Here is an 18,941-nt window from a genome sequence, read left to right on the forward strand (position 1 = left end):
CTGCAGTAAATTGAACGGAACACAAAAGATCTCTTCAGATTTATGTGTTTTTTTGGTTGTGTGAACAATATATAGAGGATGTTACGCTGTGTGAAGATATGAAGTTTATCTTCGAGTGGTGAATGTTTTCACAAGTGAAAATATTTTCAACACAATAAGATAAACTGCGTTTATTCGCGACACTATGTAATGCTCTTTATATTATAGAGACAAGTCCACAAAAATCAACTGTGAGCTACTGCTCAGTTACGTATCCCCCCGCTCTTGCTTAGATCAGAATGCAAGCAATCGAAGGACTAGGACACTTATTATGAATGTTGACCTCAACAAATAATTAACCGTGAAACAAGTAAGTAAAGAGCAGTGTCTCTCCCCAGGGATTTCAGATAGCATCCTGGGAAATTTTGAGATGGCATCAAAATCCACCCGACATGTTTCGTAAATACATTCAGTCGGTAAACAGGAAACCGATGTGCGAAAGACCTGAAAACAGTATACACGGTATAGAACCCTAGGTGGCTATGATTTGTGGTTTTGAATCGGTTCACCATTTTGACAATGTGCATCCAGTCAGTGGGAAAACACTGCGAGTGACATCATCAGAGTGAAATATGTCACTCCGATCCGTGATGTATTTCATATGAGAAATAGGAATCTTTCAACATGAGAAGATAAACTTCATATCATCAAGCTAACGTGCGATTTTCCTTTTATCATTTAGACACATTCACAAACAAAAAGTAACCAAATTTATCAAAACAATTAATCGAGTCCCTCACAAGTAACACACACACACACACACACACACACACACACACACACACACACACACACACACACACACGTGTGTTATTTACCAGCTGGGAGGTCCATATCGTCAAATACCGTGACTGAGGTCCTCTGGGCCGAGGTCAGTATTCAAGGCCGAGGTCACGGTATTTCACCATACGGACTGACCTTAAGTTGGTAAATAATATTTTTTTTTTCTTTACCAAATTCTAACAGAAAACGAGAGCACCCGAAAGGGAAAACCGAGCCGAGCCGCCATTTTGAATCCTCATTCACGGCTGTAATGCAAATGACTTCCTCCTCGGTATACAAGTGCACTTCCACGGCAGGAAAAAAAAAACTACACTTTGCCGCCTATGTAGTCCCCTATTTATACAAATAGGAGTCATTCAGGATTCAGCCATGTTTTTGCTCGGCGTTAGCAAGTTAGAGGTTTTTAGCTTTCTCCTGAAATGTTTTATTTCTTCTTCCTCAGAGTAGTAAAACTCGCTTTTGCTGTGAACACTGTCGTTATCGCTATCCATGCTGTAAAATTAATGCTGTTCTCCTGAGAAATGCTGGCAAAAATTTATAAGATTTTTGATAATCTTATAAATAAATCTTATAAAAAAAGATAAATGTTGACAAAAAATGCTACTGTGTGTGTTTGTTGTTGTGAATGAGCGAGTCGCCAGAGGTCTGTAACTGGGGTCCGTATCGTAGGATACGGACCCGCTCGCCAGCCAATCAGAGTGCAGGATTTGGACCGCGAAAAAAATAGAAAGGAGATTTATCATATGACCCGTACGGACCTGCACGTACAATCTTAATAAAACCATTAGGAAAAGGTCACGTGACTGAGCAGATATGGATTTTTGAATCCAGTCCAGAAAAAGATATATGCGGCCATATACTTATTGACATATACGGACATATGCTTATTGACTGAGTGGGACGGCCAGATGGGAAAATATTTGGCTCTTGGTCATTTGTACACAGCTCAGTGCACTCGGTCCATACAGCATGACCTTGAGCCAAATATTTTCCCACCCGGCCCTCCCACTCAGTCAATAAGTACATATTATGCTACGGTTTTGGCTCTTCATGTCCACTTCCGTTTACTTACATTGCCGTTCGGCTTGAGTGCAGACATGTGTTCAGGAATTTCCAAAGAAAAACCATGCCTTATTGTTGTGCAGTGAACTGTAACAACGGGACCGGTTCAGGAAGAAGTTTTTACCTTTTTCCGAGACAGGAAAAGAGGCGGAGAGAGTGGACTGGCTTTTTCCGGAAGAGAAGAGGCGGAGCAAGAGGGCTGGCTTTTTCGAAAGAGGAAAAGAGGCGGAGCGAGAGAGTTGGCTTTTTCTGAAAAAGGAGAAGAGGCGGAGCAAGAGGGTTGGCTTTTTCCGAAAGAGGAGACGAGGTGGAGAGAGTGGATTGTGCGCATGAAGCCAGAGGGTTGTTTTTTTCCGGAAGAGGAGAAGAGGCGGAGAGAGTGGATTGTGCGCGTGAAGCCAGAGGGTTGTTTTTTTCCGGAAGAGGAGACGAGGCGGAGAGAGTGGATTGTGCGCGTGAAACAAAATCAAGCAGTCAAAGAAGAAACAGAGCAGCAACGCTCAAGCAAAAAGGAGAAGACTGGAAGTAAACCTTTTTACTTCTGCTTGCAATTGACACATCAAGAAACCTGAGGGATCCTGTAGTCATTGTGGAAATGAGACAAAGGGATATTTCCCCGCTTAGAGTAGGCTATAAATAGTATAATGCCGCGGCTGGCAGGCTAACGTGGCCTACCGGCGAACTGTCAAGTAATCATTACCTATATCCACTAGGGAGGGCGGGTTAATTATTCTTCAAAAGGGTTCTTATTTAGTATTACGACGAAAGTAAGAATTTATCATAACTACCAGGATAAATCGTTTGGGCGTGAGTCTTGTTGAGGTCCGGGGTCACCGCAATCAGAGTCGGCCGAGTCGCTGTCCGATTCCGAGGCCGCACGGTCAAACCAGTGAGCCACATTCACCGATTGCTTCGCAACGGCCATAGGTTCATACATATATATTGTTTCACCTCTCGATATTCAATTTAGAGAGTTCCTACTTCAAAATCGCTATCACTTTCAGACATTTTACACAACCTCTCACGACCAAAGTCTGTACACGTGTGCTCGGTTCGCAAGTAAACACAGAACTGCTCCCAGTCTGTTTGGCTTAAATGATGTCACGATGACGGCCCCCTGGCAGTGAAAGTGTGCATAAGTGAGATGTAAACAAACCTTCAGAAATTGGGCAAAACAGTATATTTTAACCGTTTTATTCAATTTTAGGGTGCAAATTAGACACCAGGAAGATTGAATTTGCTTTTTGGGTCATTCTTCTAGACAATAAAGTTGATATTCTACATTTCACCTCCGACCGTTGCCTATGACCTTTAAATTACCAATGTCAGAATGTAGAGATGGTGTGTGTGTGTGTGTGTGTGTGTGTGTGTATGTGAGAGAGAGAGACCTTGCAGCAGTGAGAGAAGATCTGGGTGATGTACTCCTGTGTGCGCTGGGACCGGCTCAGCAGAGACATGAGGTGAGGGATCACAGTGGGGTCCTAATGAGAATAAGAGTTTGTATACATGAATATTTATCATCTAAACATGTCTAAAATGTCTACATCTGGGCTCATTTATCAAAAATTTAATGCAATCTGATCTTAAATTCCATGGATATGATCTTGTGCGATGCACAAATGAAGTTTTATGAAAACTTACAATGAAAAGTAAATGTTTGTACTAGTACTGGTGTTTACTAGGATCACTTCATCCCTTACAGTAGTATATACCAAAAAAAAAAAAAAACACCCGATTCAAGTAATGAATGAATAACAAATCACAATCTAAATCGACAGCAAATTGGATACAACCTACAGAAACAAAGTCTGCATTAGTAAATAAATCCCAAACAACTAAATATGCCCTGTGTCCGAAATCGCTCCCTACTCACTATATAGGGCACTAATATAGAGAGCGCGCAATTTTTGTAGTGCTGTCCGAAACGATAGTGAGGATTATTTACACCCTATATAGTGCACTCAAAGTATCCCACAATGCATCACGAAAAGTAGTGTACAACCGATGGTCACTAACCAAAGCAGTATATCCCATCATGCATTGCAGTCGCGCTGAAAGAAATCAAATTAAAAGCTTCAAATTTGATTTAATAAAAGGCAGCGGCAAAGAAGAAAGTATTCAGCCTTGATTTAAAGATCCCATGGCATGAAATTTTCACTTTCTGAGGTTTTTTAACATTAAAATGAGTTCCTCTGACCTTCTTAAGTCACCCCAGTGGCTAGAAATTTCATAATGTGTAAACCAAACTATGCCCAATATTTGAGAATGGCGCGTCAAAACGGTGCGTTGAGAAGCTCTTCCCTTTACTACGTCAGCAAGGGAGATGATCCCCACGCCCCCCCTCTGGATTCCCACCCACTGTATGGATTGCCCGCCCAGCTCAAAAGTTGCCACCAAACATGGAAGTTGCGCTGTACATGGATGTGACAACACAGAAAGGACACAGAAAGGAGTCTGTTTTTACTGCCGACGGGAGAGCCCCTGACGACGCAGTGGCTTAATTTTATTTACTCCAATAATACGCCGTCGAGTCTACCTAAGACGGTGTATGTTTGTCGGAAGCATTTTCCTGATGAATGTTTCCACAACTTGGGACAGTACAGGGCAGGTTTTGCACATCAACTGTCACTGAAGCCTGGGTCCGTACCAAGCATCCCTGCCGCATCAGCCGCAAACACCGAACAAGTAAGTGTATAACTGTTAAGTCGTTTTGCCGTGTTTTAAAATCGGTGCCACGTTAGCCTTGCAATGGCTACATTAGCTGTGCAGCTAACCGCTTCCTGCAGTTAGCCAGGTACTCTGCGCTACAAAACCAAAAAGCATGCAGCATGCTCTGTTATAATAGCCAATCAAAACAGTTTTTACAAAGACACCCACATTCTTTTTTTTAAGTCACTCGTTCATTTTTTGTTTGTTCAGTAAAAACCCAAACATTTGTTGAATTTATTTTATTTCCTCGCGTCGCACCTTAATGACGTCAGCGCGCGGTATTTTTCCCTTCGCGGTTTGTTCCTTCTCTCTCGCCATAGTAAAGGCCTCTGCATGCTCGTGCAACAAGGCTTTCGCAGATAGCTTTTCGCAGACAGTTGTAATTTATTGTTGAGCGGGGAGTAATAGGCGTGCGCGATGTTATTCACTGGCACAACGCAAGGGGGCGCGAAGTCGCTAGGAGTAGTTGGTGGGTGTGGTTAGTGGAGTGTTTATCCTCCGGTTACTTATAATGACTAGAACTTTTTTTTTTTTTTATAATGACTAGAACTTTTTTTTTTATAATGACTAGAACTGGAGTCGTATAGATGTACGTACTTCCTCACTTCCTCGATCAACCGCTCTTCATGCTGCTCCATCTTCGCTCGTGTTTTTAAAAATGGCGGTAGTGAAAACAAACCAAACCAGGAAAGTAGGGAAGCGGAAGTGCGTGTACAGCGGATGTAGAGTGGACCAATCAGAGCCCTCTTGTCTGCGGCACTGTCTGCGAGGCTTCTGCGGTGGTCACAATTTTTGGGAGGTGCGCGCAGAGCGTCTGCGAAGGTGGGGGGGCTACGTAGACACTGTCTGCGGCGCCGTCTGCGAGGACTGGGTTGTCAGCATAAATTGGCCTTAAGACACCCACATCCGCTTGTTCTGACCCACTGGAGGTAGCGTCACAGTGCTGTTAGCCAATCAGAGGTAACACGTTTACGTGTCATGAATATTAATGATAAGACCCGCCCCCACTCTCTACCCTTCCCCGCCTCCTGCTTCTCATTAGCAAAACGACGCACCCAGGAGGCTATATCTACGTGCCGAGGGTTCATTTCGAGAAAGGCTGCGGATATAACATCCGGAAACCTCCACGAGCCCGTTTAAAGCATCAACAAACCACCATGCCATGGGACCTTCAAAAAAAAAGAACTGAAAGATGCAGGGACTTTGTATTGATTAATGTGGGAAATGCGCTCAGTATAATATGGATTTATCACAAAAATACATGCATGTGTTTATTATTTTGAAAACCCACCAGCCGACTGATCTGGCACATTTTAATTGTGCGACAGTAATGACGTAAATAACAGCGTGACGGACTGGTGTCCGAAAGCGGTTTTTCATTTTACCAATGAGCTCACTATATAGTCCTCTATATAGTAATTCCCTATATAGGGAGTAGGAAGGAGTGAATGAGTGAGCGATTTCAGACACAGGGATGGTCTAAGGAGGGGGGGAAAAAAAAAAATCACCACACATGATTTTACAGTAATTATGCTGCCAATCATCAATAAATTATGAACAACTTAAACCATTATGGAACTTTCACATCTCTAGTGTACAACTCCAAATGTTCAAACTGAAACTTTTTTTTTTGTAAACATATCCACAACTTTCCTGAACTCTGACCTTTCCCATGATTCACTGCTGCGTCATAGCAGAATCCGGGATCTTTCTTCTGCTCCACTGTGTTGGCGTTTGTAGCTAACGCTAACTGCTAGGTAGCTAAGATCAAAGATGACAAAGATGGTTACACAGGTCTGATTTTCTGACGCGCTCTGGGGATAATATGATCGAAGTGCCCCATCCGTCTACCATCACGGAATGGATAGACGACAAAGTTGTGGCCTGGCGTCAGGTACGTAGACATTGCCAACTATTTTATTCTTAGTGAGCGCGTTGATGGCGAAGGGCTAAGGAACTACAAAAGCACGGAGGCGTACAATTATCTACACAGTAATAAAACTGGCAAAATTATGTGTAAAAGAGAGGGCGAGTTTGTTTGCTTAAAGTGCCATTCCACCATTGGATGTATTCTTTGGCATAAAATACAATATATTTTGACAACATATATAAATGGTATCACTAGACAGAGAAATCTTTTAGCTTCAAAATGATATATCAAACATAATTTTTTGACAACGACAAGTATATTAATTTTGCGACCAAAGTCACCTACCCTTTTAATTTCCGCGCGTGATGTCATTGGCAGGTTCCCCTTCTTGTGTACCACGTGACGTGTGACGTGGCACATTTTATCAGCAATGGCGGATAGAACGCGATAAAAATAATACCAATAAATCTAGCGAATACCAATAAATCTAGCTAACTGAAAGATTAACTCAATTTTTCGCAATTTTTTTGGCCCCCATATACGAGGAGAAATGACTCTCTCATTTTGGGGGTTTCCTGGTCTAAAAATAGACCGACACGTGGTAGACAAGAAGGGGAACCTGCCGATGACATCACGCGCGGAAATTAAAAGGGTAGGTGACTTTGGTCGCAAAATTAATATACTTGTCGTTGTCAAAAAATTATGTTTGATATATCATTTTGAAGCTAAAAGATTTCTCTGTCTAGTCATGTTGTCATAAAATATATTGTATTTTATGCCAAAGAATACATCCAATGGTGGAATGGCACTTTAAAGACTGAGGTTGAGACGAGCCAGAGCAAAGAAATGGAAATCCTGCAGTCATGCAGCAGCTATCAAATGGAAGGTAGGCTGTGTCAAAGTAGAGCGATTGGATTATTGTATTGGTTTATTAATAATGTAGTGTTTATATATGGGTTGTTTTACAATCAGGGTACGCAAGCTAAAAATCACATTTAACACTTATCACCTTCAATATCAAAAGGCTTGACTAAATAAACTTGGTTGTTTATTGTAGCCCTGTGATCGCTCTATTTACCATGCAAAAAAAAAATGTGGTGATCACGTTATTTTTGGTGAATGTATGGCAATATGTGTCATATTTAGCAAAATTACTGGTGTCATTTAGAAAAAGTGCTTTTTTGACCACAGGTAGCTCCAAAAGGGATGCACTTACATCATTCTTTATACCATAAAACACATATTTGGTTCCATATCATTGGAAACATAGTAAAGTTTTAATGTTGAATGCCAGTAAGTTTTCAGACTATTTTGATCAAATTAGTATGCAATTGTGTCAAAAAAATGTCCTCTCCGAGACAGCTAATTTTTCAATATAAAATATCTAAAATGATTATTTTCATCCTAAAATGTGGTCAAGATATTGGGACATAAATATTAGAGACAACGAACACAAAGCTTACTATGGAATCAATTTTGTGCCAAAATGTTCATACAATACTTTTGAAATATCAAACAAAAACGGCAAATCAAAATACAAAAAAAGAATTTAAAAAAATTGACTTTTTAGACTGGCAAACAAATTATTCGTGTAATCGTGCAAAATATCAGTCTATTACTCTTCAGAAACCTTTTATTTTTGTTCCGCGGCTTTCTCAGTTTTGTTTGACGTAATTTATTTTGGTTGCGATTCCAGCTTTCCCGTTTGCGCTCCCTGACTTTTTGCTTGCAGTTCTGGCACAAACTTCCCGTGTGGGTGGGCTGTCCAGGAACGCATTCCCATTGGCTAACTTGTGTTTGACTGACAGCTACGCTCAGCCATTCCCTACTCGGATTCTGGCGGACTGTTTGACGAGTGAGCGATCCATTGACGGTAAAGAAGGATGGAGTGGACTTCAGTGGCGACTATGATACTGAATTTACACTTTGTTGAATTAATTCAGTATCATAGTCGCCACTGAAGTCCACTCGATCCTTGTTTACCGTCAATGGATCGGTCACTCGTCAAACAGTCCGCCAGAATCCGAGTAGGGAATGGCTGAGCGTAGCTGTCAGTCAAACACAAGTTAGCCAATGGGAATGCGTTCCTGGACAGCCCGCCCACACGTGAAGTTTGTGCCAAAACTGCAAGCAGAAAGTCAGGGAGCGCAAACGAGAAAGCTGGAATCGCAACCAAAATAAATTACGTCAAACAAAACTGAGAAAGCCGCGGAACAAAAATAAAAGGTTTCTGAAGAGTAATAGACTGATATTTTGCACGATTACACGAATAATTTGTTTGCCAGTCTAAAAAAATTGACTTTTTTTTCCTTTTGTATTTTGATTTGTCGTTTTTGTTTGATATTTCAAAAGTATTGTATGAACATTTTGGCACAAAATTGATTCCATAGCTTACAGCCTTATATTTAAAAGCACTATGGAAGTAGGGGATTCTGAAATGTCCTCTCCGAGAATCACTTCATTTGTTTCTCCCGTCTTATAGCAGATTACACAAAACTACCATACACATATGTCAAAAAATTACCTGAAATCTGTTCTTTAACTTGTCCTTCACTTAAAAACTGATACAAGAACCACAGGGATGTGATTTGGGGCTGGTGAAATTATCTGAAAATTTTAGCCGGGGGTCTGGGGTTTTCTGACTTAAAATTTGTACTAAAATGGCAAGCAAACACACAAGAAAAAAAACTTGTCATGATTAACAAATTCAAGCCAATTTAATGGTCAACATGCAACTCTGAGCCCCTATAGTAAATTCAATGATTCTTAACTGACAAAAAGCCAAAACATGAAACCTAAAAATGTCATTCTAAATTAAATCATCTGCATTAGAATAAATAGAAAATTGTATAAGGAAAAACAAAATTTATACTTTCAATTACTGTAGAAGTTGAACATACCTAAATGTGCCTTTTCAAACAAACATGATGCAACATAAGAATTCATCCACAAGTCTTCAGGAACTCTCAAAGAAAAAAGATGCGAGCATCCATGTCCAGTTCCAGCATATCGGTCACTTTTTTTCTGCAGTTTCTACTCTAGCAATGTCAACTTCATATACATAACTCTATAGTGTTCACTCACCAAAGGATAATCATAACTCCACAGTGTTCATTCACTTAAGGATATTCAGAACCCCAGTGTTCACTCACTTAAGGATATTCAAAACTACTGTGTTCACTCACTTAGGTTTCGTTTCTATCCCGGGCTCCAGCCTGACTTTGCACGCTCGTAGCTCGGGCAGGGGAGGTCCCAGCTGCCCCAAACTTGACAGCCAGAGTCCTCTGCCCTCCCCCCAAAGAACCAGCGTGGGCAGGGCGCACTAGCCCCGCGCCTCGGGACGTAATTCGCCCCGAGGCGAGCCGCGGCGCTCCGCTTAGGTTTCGTTTCTATCCCAGGCTCCAGCCCGACTTTGCACACTCGTAGCTCGGGCAGGGGAGGTCCCAGCTGCCCCAAACTTGACAGCCAGGAGTCCTCTGCCCTCCCCCCAAAGAACCAGCGCGGGCAGGGCGCACTAGCCCCGCGCCTCGGGACGTAATTCGCCCCGAGGCGAGCCGCGGCGCTCCACTTAGGTTTCGTTTCTATCCCAGGCTCCAGCCCGACTTTGCACGCTCGTAGCTCGGGCAGGGGAGGTCCCAGCTGCCCCAAACTTGACAGCCAGAGTCCTCTGCCCTCCCCCCAAAGAACCAGCGCGGGCAGGGCGCACTAGCCCCGCGCCTCGGGACGTAATTCGTCCCGAGGCTAGCCGCAGCACTCCGCTTAGGTTTCGTTTCTATCCCAGGCTCCAGCCCGACTTTGCATGCTCGTAGCTCGGGCAGGGGAGGTCCCAGCTGCCCCAAACTTGACAGCCAGAGTCCTCTGCCCTCCCCCCAAAGAACCAGCGCGGGCAGGGCGCACTAGCCCCGCGCCTCGGGACGTAATTCGTCCCGAGGCTAGCCGCAGCACTCCGCTTAGGTTTCGTTTCTATCCCAGGCTCCAGCCCGACGTTGCATGCTCGTAGCTCGGGCAGGGGAGGTCCCAGCTGCCCCAAACTTGACAGCCAGAGACCTCTGCCCTCTCCCCAAAGAACGAAACCGCTGAACAAATGTCTCACAGTCTTATGTCCAACGTCTGTAGCAACCCCTTTCTCCAACCATTCCCAGCGGAACTTGTTTTTCACTATTCTGTCGATTTCTTTAACTCGATTTGCATCTTTACGCTCGATCACGGAGGCTGCCATCTTTCAACTCTTTGTTTGAAGCGAGCTTACGTACAGCTATCTAACAAGCGCGTTCATTGGTTGTTACAGAGCGATGGGCCAATCACGTACCTCGTTTCATCTCAATGACGGAATTACTGATAGTCGGAACGAATAGGATACGAATGCGGATTTTTGAGCGAAAAATCGGAAAAAATTTTTTTTCCAAATTTTGAGGTGAAAAAAGCGGAATTCCGCGAATTCGCAGAAAAATCACATCCCTGGAACCAGTTTGAATCAATTTGAATTTTGGACCCTGATTGTAAAACAACCTGTATTGCAAGTCGCTTTGGACAAAAGTGTCTGTCAAATACCATATAGGCTCAAGAAGCAAAAGCTCGGTCAGAGAAGCACAGGTTAACCATTTTAATGCAGATGCTATCAAACTTTGGAAACAATAAACGTGCCATACTTAAATAATTCCTTGTCTATGCATTTGTCCAAGCTTCTTCAATTTCTTAACCACACTGATCATTCCAGATATTGGATGGTATTTGTAGGCTATTTGTTTACACCAGTACATCAGCACTGGTCGCTCTTGGATTCTCTTGGCTACTGAAGCTACATGCACTTCTTGTTAGTCGCTTTGAATAAAAACGTCAGCTAAATGACTGTAATGTTTGAATAAATGTACAATATCTGAACAACAAATTACACAGAATTAATGTTGTTGATTCAGGACCAAAATGCAGCGGTTAGTGGAAAGACAGGAAGCACATGTACAGATGAGCAGCGCGTGATGCTGGACAACACGTCCCGTGAGTCCGTTTGTGCTCAAAACAGATTCCGTTCATAAAATCTTTAAGCTTTGGCAAGTTGTTTGTGCACCCGACAGCACACATTGAATCAGACAAAGACAATTAGGCCATCCTTAAAAAAAAATCCGTTTCCTGTCCACCGGGTGAGCAAAAAAAAATTCAGTCAGGAGGGAGGGATTTTTTTTATTATATATATATATATATATATATATATATATATATATATATATATATATGGATGGATAAGAAATCGCAATGCTGCATTTGCTTTTTCTTTCAGTACTTTATTACAAAAGCAGACACATTTAATAAAATATATGACGGTTTAATCAACTGAAACTTGTACAAAAACTTTAAGTTAGCATTTTAAATGCTGACTGCAACATTTGCAAAACGTTTACAAAAGGTACTTAATGTCCGACACATGGACTTTTTGTAGTTCTAAATCGAGCGTTAGGCCTAGTTCGGATGAAATTACACTATTAAAATGATCACTGAATGATTTGTTTTTCTGAATCGTTACTATTTTGTTGTTCGCTAGAATACCATTTTGCGATTTCACACTTAAGCAAATGTTTGAAAACTCCGGATCTGCTTCCTTCATGGTGGCTGCCGTTTTTTTGTGCTGCACGGCGCATGCGCAGAGCTGATTCGATTCTATATTCTGCGCAGAATGCAGGGCTTTCCACAAGCGCCGGCTGCCGGCCATACAGCCGACTACACAATTAAGTCCAGCCGGCTACTTTAATGACTATTATTTTTGTAGCCCACAGGCTCTAAATATTAATTTTCGATTTTAATAAAATTGTTTATCTAAAGGACTGACAATAATGTCAAACTGAACTGCACTCATTTAAGTTGTGATTCGTGCTGTTTGTACCGATAATAACCACAAATTCCCCGCCGACTTCGTTGATGAAGGGAGAGTAACTCATACGCAGCCCCGACATGCGGTGTGTGCGTGCGCGCACTCGGCGGAGGCAGTAGTGTGTCATAGCTGTCGGAGGGAACAGAAGCAGAGATGACGCTTATTTTGTCTCCGGTAAACCAGACTTCTCTCGTTCAATTACGTGCTGGCATCAAAAGACACTGTTGGTTGTAAATGAAACCAAACTGAGTGGTTGGAGTGTATTTGCATACACAAATGGAGAAATGTTCGGCGAGTGTGTAATTGTGTAGCCACCACTGCAGACCGTTGTCGTTGTTAATTCATAACATGCTCAGCTGCGTGAATGTGTCATGCACCGAAAATAAGAGATTTACAAGCCAGGAACGCCTCATGATGCAATACGCAAGAAAAGAAAGAAGATTTACTGCCATTTTACTTTGTATTTGAGTAAAGTGAATAAATAAATGGTCTGTGGAAAATGCATTTAATCCTGAGAACTGCGTGCACCGGTGGTGTAGTGGTTAGTGCTGTCGCCTCACAGCAAGAAGGTCCTGGGTTCGAGCCCCGGGGCCGGCGAGGGCCTTTCTGTGCGGAGTTTGCATGTTCTCCCCGTGTCTGCGTGGGTTTCCTCCGGGTGCTCCGGTTTCCCCCACAGTCCAAAGACATGCAGGTTAGGTTAACTGGTGACTCTAAATTGACTGTAGGTGTGAATGTGAGTGTGAATGGTTGTCTGTGTCTATGTGTCAGCCCTGTGATGACCTGGCGACTTGTCCAGGGTGTACCCCGCCTTTCGCCCGTAGTCAGCTGGGATAGGCTCCAGCTTGCCTGCGACCCTGTAGAAGGATAAAGCGGCTAGAGATAATGAGATGAGAACTGCGTGCACAGGAGTTTATTTTGTGTTTACTCCCCCCGGCTGGCAACTTATTTGTCATGGCTGGCTAGTATGAGCCTTAGTGGAAAGCCCTGGGAATGCGTAAATGTCAAGTTTGATTTTAGATTTACGAACACGAAAAAAATGTCGAAAAACCGGCGTTAAAAAAAAAAAAAATTTCAACCGCACAAACGGCACTCACCCAGCCGGTGGACCGGAAACAGAACATTTTTTAATAAAGGCCTTAAAAAAAAAAAAAAAAAGACGTTATCCTCTGACTAAAACATGGTTGTCGTAGCTAGCTCCACTCAGCTACGTTCGGCTCCCTCAGCCTCAGCTGCTTGGATAAACCGGAATTCAAAGACCGGCATCTGAGAGAGGTGGGTGTGTCATGGCGACCCCCACTGTCTCTTGCAGGAAAGCAGTGGATACTCATTCTGTATTTGATACCTACAACATATCCCAAAAGGTGTGACAGGAGCAACAAATGTCTGGGAAAGTTGTGGAATTCTCAAAACACACCCGTTTAAAACATTCTACAGGTCAACAGGTTCAATGATAGTTGGAAAGGCTCAAGCAAGGATGAGGCAAGGTTCACTGCTTTGTGAAAACTGCATAGGCAAAGAGTTCAACAGTTTAAGAAGAACGTTTCTCAACATACAACTGCAAGGTACTTATGGATTTCACCAATCCACGTCCTCAAAAGGTTCAGAGAATCCAGAGAAATCTCTGCACGTAAGGAGCAAGGCCAAAAACCAACACTGAACCCCTGTGACCTTTGACCCATCTATCGCACTGCATTAAAGACCGACATGATTGTATAAAGGACAATACTTTGGCTTGAGAATGATTCAGAAAACGGTTGTCGGTAAATACAGTTAAATCGCTGCATCTACCATGCAAAGCAAAATACATCAACAACATCAAGAAACACTGTCGAATTCTCTGGGCCCAAGCTCATCTGAGACACAAAGAGGAAAAGTGTGCTGTGGTCTGACGAGTCCACATTTTAAACTGTTTTCGGAAAATTATGGACATTGTGTCCTCCGGGCTCAAGAGGAAAAAGACCATCCAGATTATTACCAGCACAAAGTTCAAAAGCCAGCATTCGTGATGGTATGGGGGTGTGTTAGTGCCCATGGTATGGGTAACTTGCACTTCTGTAGAGGCACCATTAATGCGAAAAGCTACATACAGGATTTGGAGCAACGTGTGCTGCCATTCAGACGACGTCTTTTTCAGGGACGTCCCTACTTATTCCAGTAGGACAACACCAAGTCACATCCTGCACGTGTTACAACAGTGTGGTTTTGTAATAAGAGAGCAGGTGCTAAACTGGCCTGCCTGCATCCCACTGAAAATGTGGTGTGCATTAGGAAATGCAAAATACAACAACAAAGCCTGGACTGTTGGGCAACTGAAGTCATATATCAAGCAAGAATGAGAGAGAATTTCATGTTCAAAACTTCAGCAGTTAGTGTCTTCAGGTCCCAAACGCTTAGTGTTGTTAAAAGAAAAGGTGATGTAACACAGTCGCAAACATGCCCCTGAAACAACTTTTTTGGAATGAGTGAATATTTACCAAAAAAAAAAAAAACATCATCCACCCAATAACTTTTATCAGTTCGAACATTAAATGTTTTGTCTTTGTATTGTATTCAATTAAATATAGGTTGAAAATGATTTACAAAATCACTGTATTCTGTTTTTATTTACATGTTGCCTATTCACGTACTTCTCTATACCAGAGGCCTTCGCATAGGGCCCAGAAAACCCCCAAGGAATATTTCTTATTTTATTCATTAATTCATTCTTGTTACACTGGTGGAAAATACCAACTCAACATTACAAAAATTATATTTATTATTAAGCTCTTATAGTTATTAGCCTTTTTAACTGATCACTTGAATTGAAAGGGTTTAATCCAAACCTCAACAACTCAAAAGCTCGTTATTAAATCAGGCCCACTTAGACCTCATGTGGTGTCCAGGTGGATGGGGAATACTAGAATAGAATAGAATGCCTTTATTGTCACTATACACATGTACAATGAGATTAAAGCATCTCCAATAACAGTGCAAAACAGCATGTAGAGTGAGAGAGGAAGGGGGGGAGAAAAAAGAAGAAAAAAAAGGGGGGGGGGGGGGGAGTGTGGCAGGGGGGTAAGGTGCACAGTCCTGAGGTGTACAGTGGGGCAAAAAAGTATTTAGTCAGTCACCAATTGTGCAAGTTCTCCCACTTAAAAAGATGAGAGAGGTCTGTAATTTTCATCATAGGTACACTTCAACTATGAGAGACAGAATGAGAAAAGAAATCCAGAAAATCACATTGTCTGATTTTTAAATAATTTATTTGCAAATTATGGTGGAAAATAAGTATTTGGTCAATAACAAAAGTTCATCTCAATACTTTGTTATATACCCTTTGTTGGCAATGACAGAGGTCAAACGTTTTCTGTAAGTCTTCACAAGGTTTTCACACACTGTTGCTGGTATTTTGGCCCATTCCTCCATGCAGATCTCCTCTAGAGCAGTGATGTTTTGGGGCTGTCGCTGGGCAACACGGACTTTCAACTCCCTCCAAAGATTTTCTATGGGGTTGAGATCTGGAGACTGGCTAGGCCACTCCAGGACCTTGAAATGCTTCTTACGAAGCCACTCCTTCATTGCCTGGGCGGTGTGTCTGGGATCATTGTCATGCTGAAAGACCCAGCCACGTTTCATCTTCAATGCCCTTGCTGATGGAAGGAGGTTTTCACTCAAAATCTCACGATACATGGCCCCATTCATTCTTTCCTTTACACGGATCAGTCGTCCTGGTCCCTTTGCAGAAAAACAGCCCCAAAGCATGATGTTTCCACCCCCATGCTTCACAGTAGGTATGGTGTTCTTTGGATGCAACTCAGCATTCTTTCTCCTCCAAACACGACAAGTTGAGTTTTTACCAACAAGTTCTATTTTGGTTTCATCTGACCATATGACATTCTCCCAATCCTCTTCTGGATCATCCAAATGCTCTCTAGCAAACTTCAGACGGGCCTGGACATGTACTGGCTTAAGCAGGGGGACACGTCTGGCACTGCAGGATTTGAGTCCCTGGCGGCGTAGTGTGTTACTGATGGTAGCCTTTGTTACTTTGGTCCCAGCTCTCTGCAGGTCATTCACTAGGTCCCCCCGTGTGGTTCTGGGATTTTTGCTCACCATTCTTGTGATCATTTTGACCCCACGGGGTGAGATCTTGCGTGGAGCCCCAGATCGAGGGAGATTATCAGTGGTCTTGTATGTCTTCCATTTTCTAATAATTGTTCCCACAGTTGATTTCTTCACACCAAGCTGCTTATTGCAGATTCAGTCTTCCCAGCCTGGTGCAGGTCTACAATTTTGTTTCTGGTGTCCTTTGACAGCTCTTTGGTCTTGGCCATAGTGGAGTTTGGAGTGTGACTGTTTGAGGTTGTGGACAGGTGTCTTTTATACTGATAACCAGTTCAAACAGGTGCCATTAATACAGGTAACGAGTGGAGGACAGAGGAGCCTCTTAAAGAAGTAGTTACAGGTCTGTGAGAGCCAGAAATCTTGCTTGTTTGTAGGTGACCAAATACTTATTTTACAGAGGAATTTACCTGGATATTTCCTGGATTCTTTCCCCCCCATTCTGTCTCTCATAGTTAAGGTATACCTATGATGAAAATTACAGGCCTCTCTCATCTTTTTAAGTGGGAGAACTTGCACAATTGGTGGCTGACTAAATACTTTTTTGCCCCACTGTATGTATTGTGTTACACATTATGGAGTGAGGTATTGCTCATTGCACATATAAATCATTGCACAGAGAGAGTCACATTATAAAATAAAATATTACACATTTATGAAGTACTGCAAGGTAAGGTAGGTGCACAGACTTGAGGTGTGTGTAAGGTGCACAGTCCTGAGGTGAGGTGAATGTGTTGTGTTTCACATTATGGAGTGAGGTATTGCACATTATAAAACGTATTGCACATAGAGAGTCCCTTTGGTTTCAATAAAAATTATTGTACACGTTGAACGAGCTTAATATTTGAAAAGTTGAATTATGCTCATGAAAATAATGATGTTTCAAATGTTTCAGAGCCAACGATGTACAAACGTGTGCAGAAATCTGGGGACAGTAAACTGCTGCGTTTGCAATCGCTCTGCTAAACTATAATACAGAGCGAGTTTTCTCAAACCAGTTACACTACCGTTCAAAAGTTTGGGGTCACTTTGAAATGTCCTTATTTTTGAAAGAAAAGCGCTGTTCTTTTCAATGAAGATCACTTTAAACTAATCAGAAATGCACTCTATACATTGCTAATGTGGTAAATGACTATTCTAGCTGCAAATGTGTGGTTTTTGGTGCAATATCTCCATAGGTGTATAGAGGCCCATTTCCAGCAACTCTCACTCCAGTGTTCTAATGGTACAATGTGTTTGCTCATTGCCTCAGAAGGCTAATGGATGATTAGAAAACCCTTGTACAATCATGTTAGCACAGCTGAAAACAGTTGAGCTCTTTAGAGAAGCTATAAAACTGACCTTCCTTTGAGCAGATTGAGTTTCTGGAGCATCGCATTTGTGGGGTCGATTAAATGCTCAAAATGGCCAGAAAAATGTCTTGACTATCTTTTCTATTCATTTGACAACTTATGGTGGTAAATAAAAGTGTGACTTTTCATGGAAAACACAAAATTGTCTGGGTGACCCCAAACTTTTGAACGGTAGTGTACATTTTTTGTTCCCCCAGTGATGTGGCTTTTGAACTGCTTAGACTAAAGACTGATGTCTCACCGTATAAGGATATTTAAGGATATTCTCTCGGTGGAATTGTGCAGCTCGTTCACATGCGCCTGATTTTAAGCTAATTTCCGATTAACGAACAGGCCACTGGTGATTGATTAGGAATATTTTCTGTGGTATGGGAATTTGCAGGATGGATTTATCCACTGCTTTATAGATGTATCCTCGGGTTTTAATTCTAATCCGCGACGGCAGAGAAATGAACGCAGCAGTTCATCAGGGCTGTGAAATGGAAAGTCAAATCTGTGGACAACTTACACGTTATTTTTATGTGGGTGTGTGATCATGCTCAGGCTATCATCCTAAACGCATTTACACGACGACCAGCGTGGCAAATTAAAAATAAGTTAGAACACTAATACTTTTTACTAAATGTTTATCATGCATGATCAACATGATATAAATAAATACCTGGCAATCTGTAATTTGACGGCTTTAATTTCACCAGTTCTGCGGGTTTCTTTCCCTGCACGTGATCAACCGAGCGTGCTCTTCCTCCCGATCCGTATTTTACATCCTGATGGCATAGCGTGCAGAACGTCTTGCCTGGTTCCTTGATCTTTCGGATGTTGTTCATAAAAGATATTCGTTTCCGACTTGAAATTTCAGCCACCGCCAATTCCACGGATTCTTGATACCATTTTCCTTGTCGACTTTTTTCACATCGTCATTATCGCCATCCTCCCTCTATACAATGTCTCTCCACGACACGGACATACCGAAAAAATCTTTTATCGTCACTTAATCGCAAGCTATATTGTCAAGACGTGTTTGAAAAGAATAACCCGAAAATGGTAAGAAAGAAATGCCGCCGTGTCGTAAAACTGTCTACGATGTCGAAAAATACAGAGTCAGCTGGCATTAGATTCCCCCCCCATCCAGTAAACAACGTACTCGTCGGCGATTACGGTC

General features: G+C 42.3%; 1 protein-coding gene across 2 annotated transcripts in view; it reads right to left on the reverse strand.

The window, feature by feature from the left end:
* Positions 1-18,941, reverse strand: part of armc8 (armadillo repeat containing 8) — a 72,883-nt gene that overhangs the window by 29,399 nt on the left and 24,543 nt on the right. For both annotated transcript variants that reach the window (XM_060929351.1, XM_060929350.1), the window contains exon 6: positions 3,273-3,365. In XM_060929351.1, the coding sequence (XP_060785334.1) occupies positions 3,273-3,365 (93 nt within the window). The remainder of the gene's footprint in view (positions 1-3,272; positions 3,366-18,941) is intronic.

This window comes from Neoarius graeffei, chromosome 9, assembly GCF_027579695.1.
Source record: "Neoarius graeffei isolate fNeoGra1 chromosome 9, fNeoGra1.pri, whole genome shotgun sequence".
Classification (NCBI taxonomy): Eukaryota; Metazoa; Chordata; class Actinopteri; order Siluriformes; family Ariidae; genus Neoarius; species Neoarius graeffei.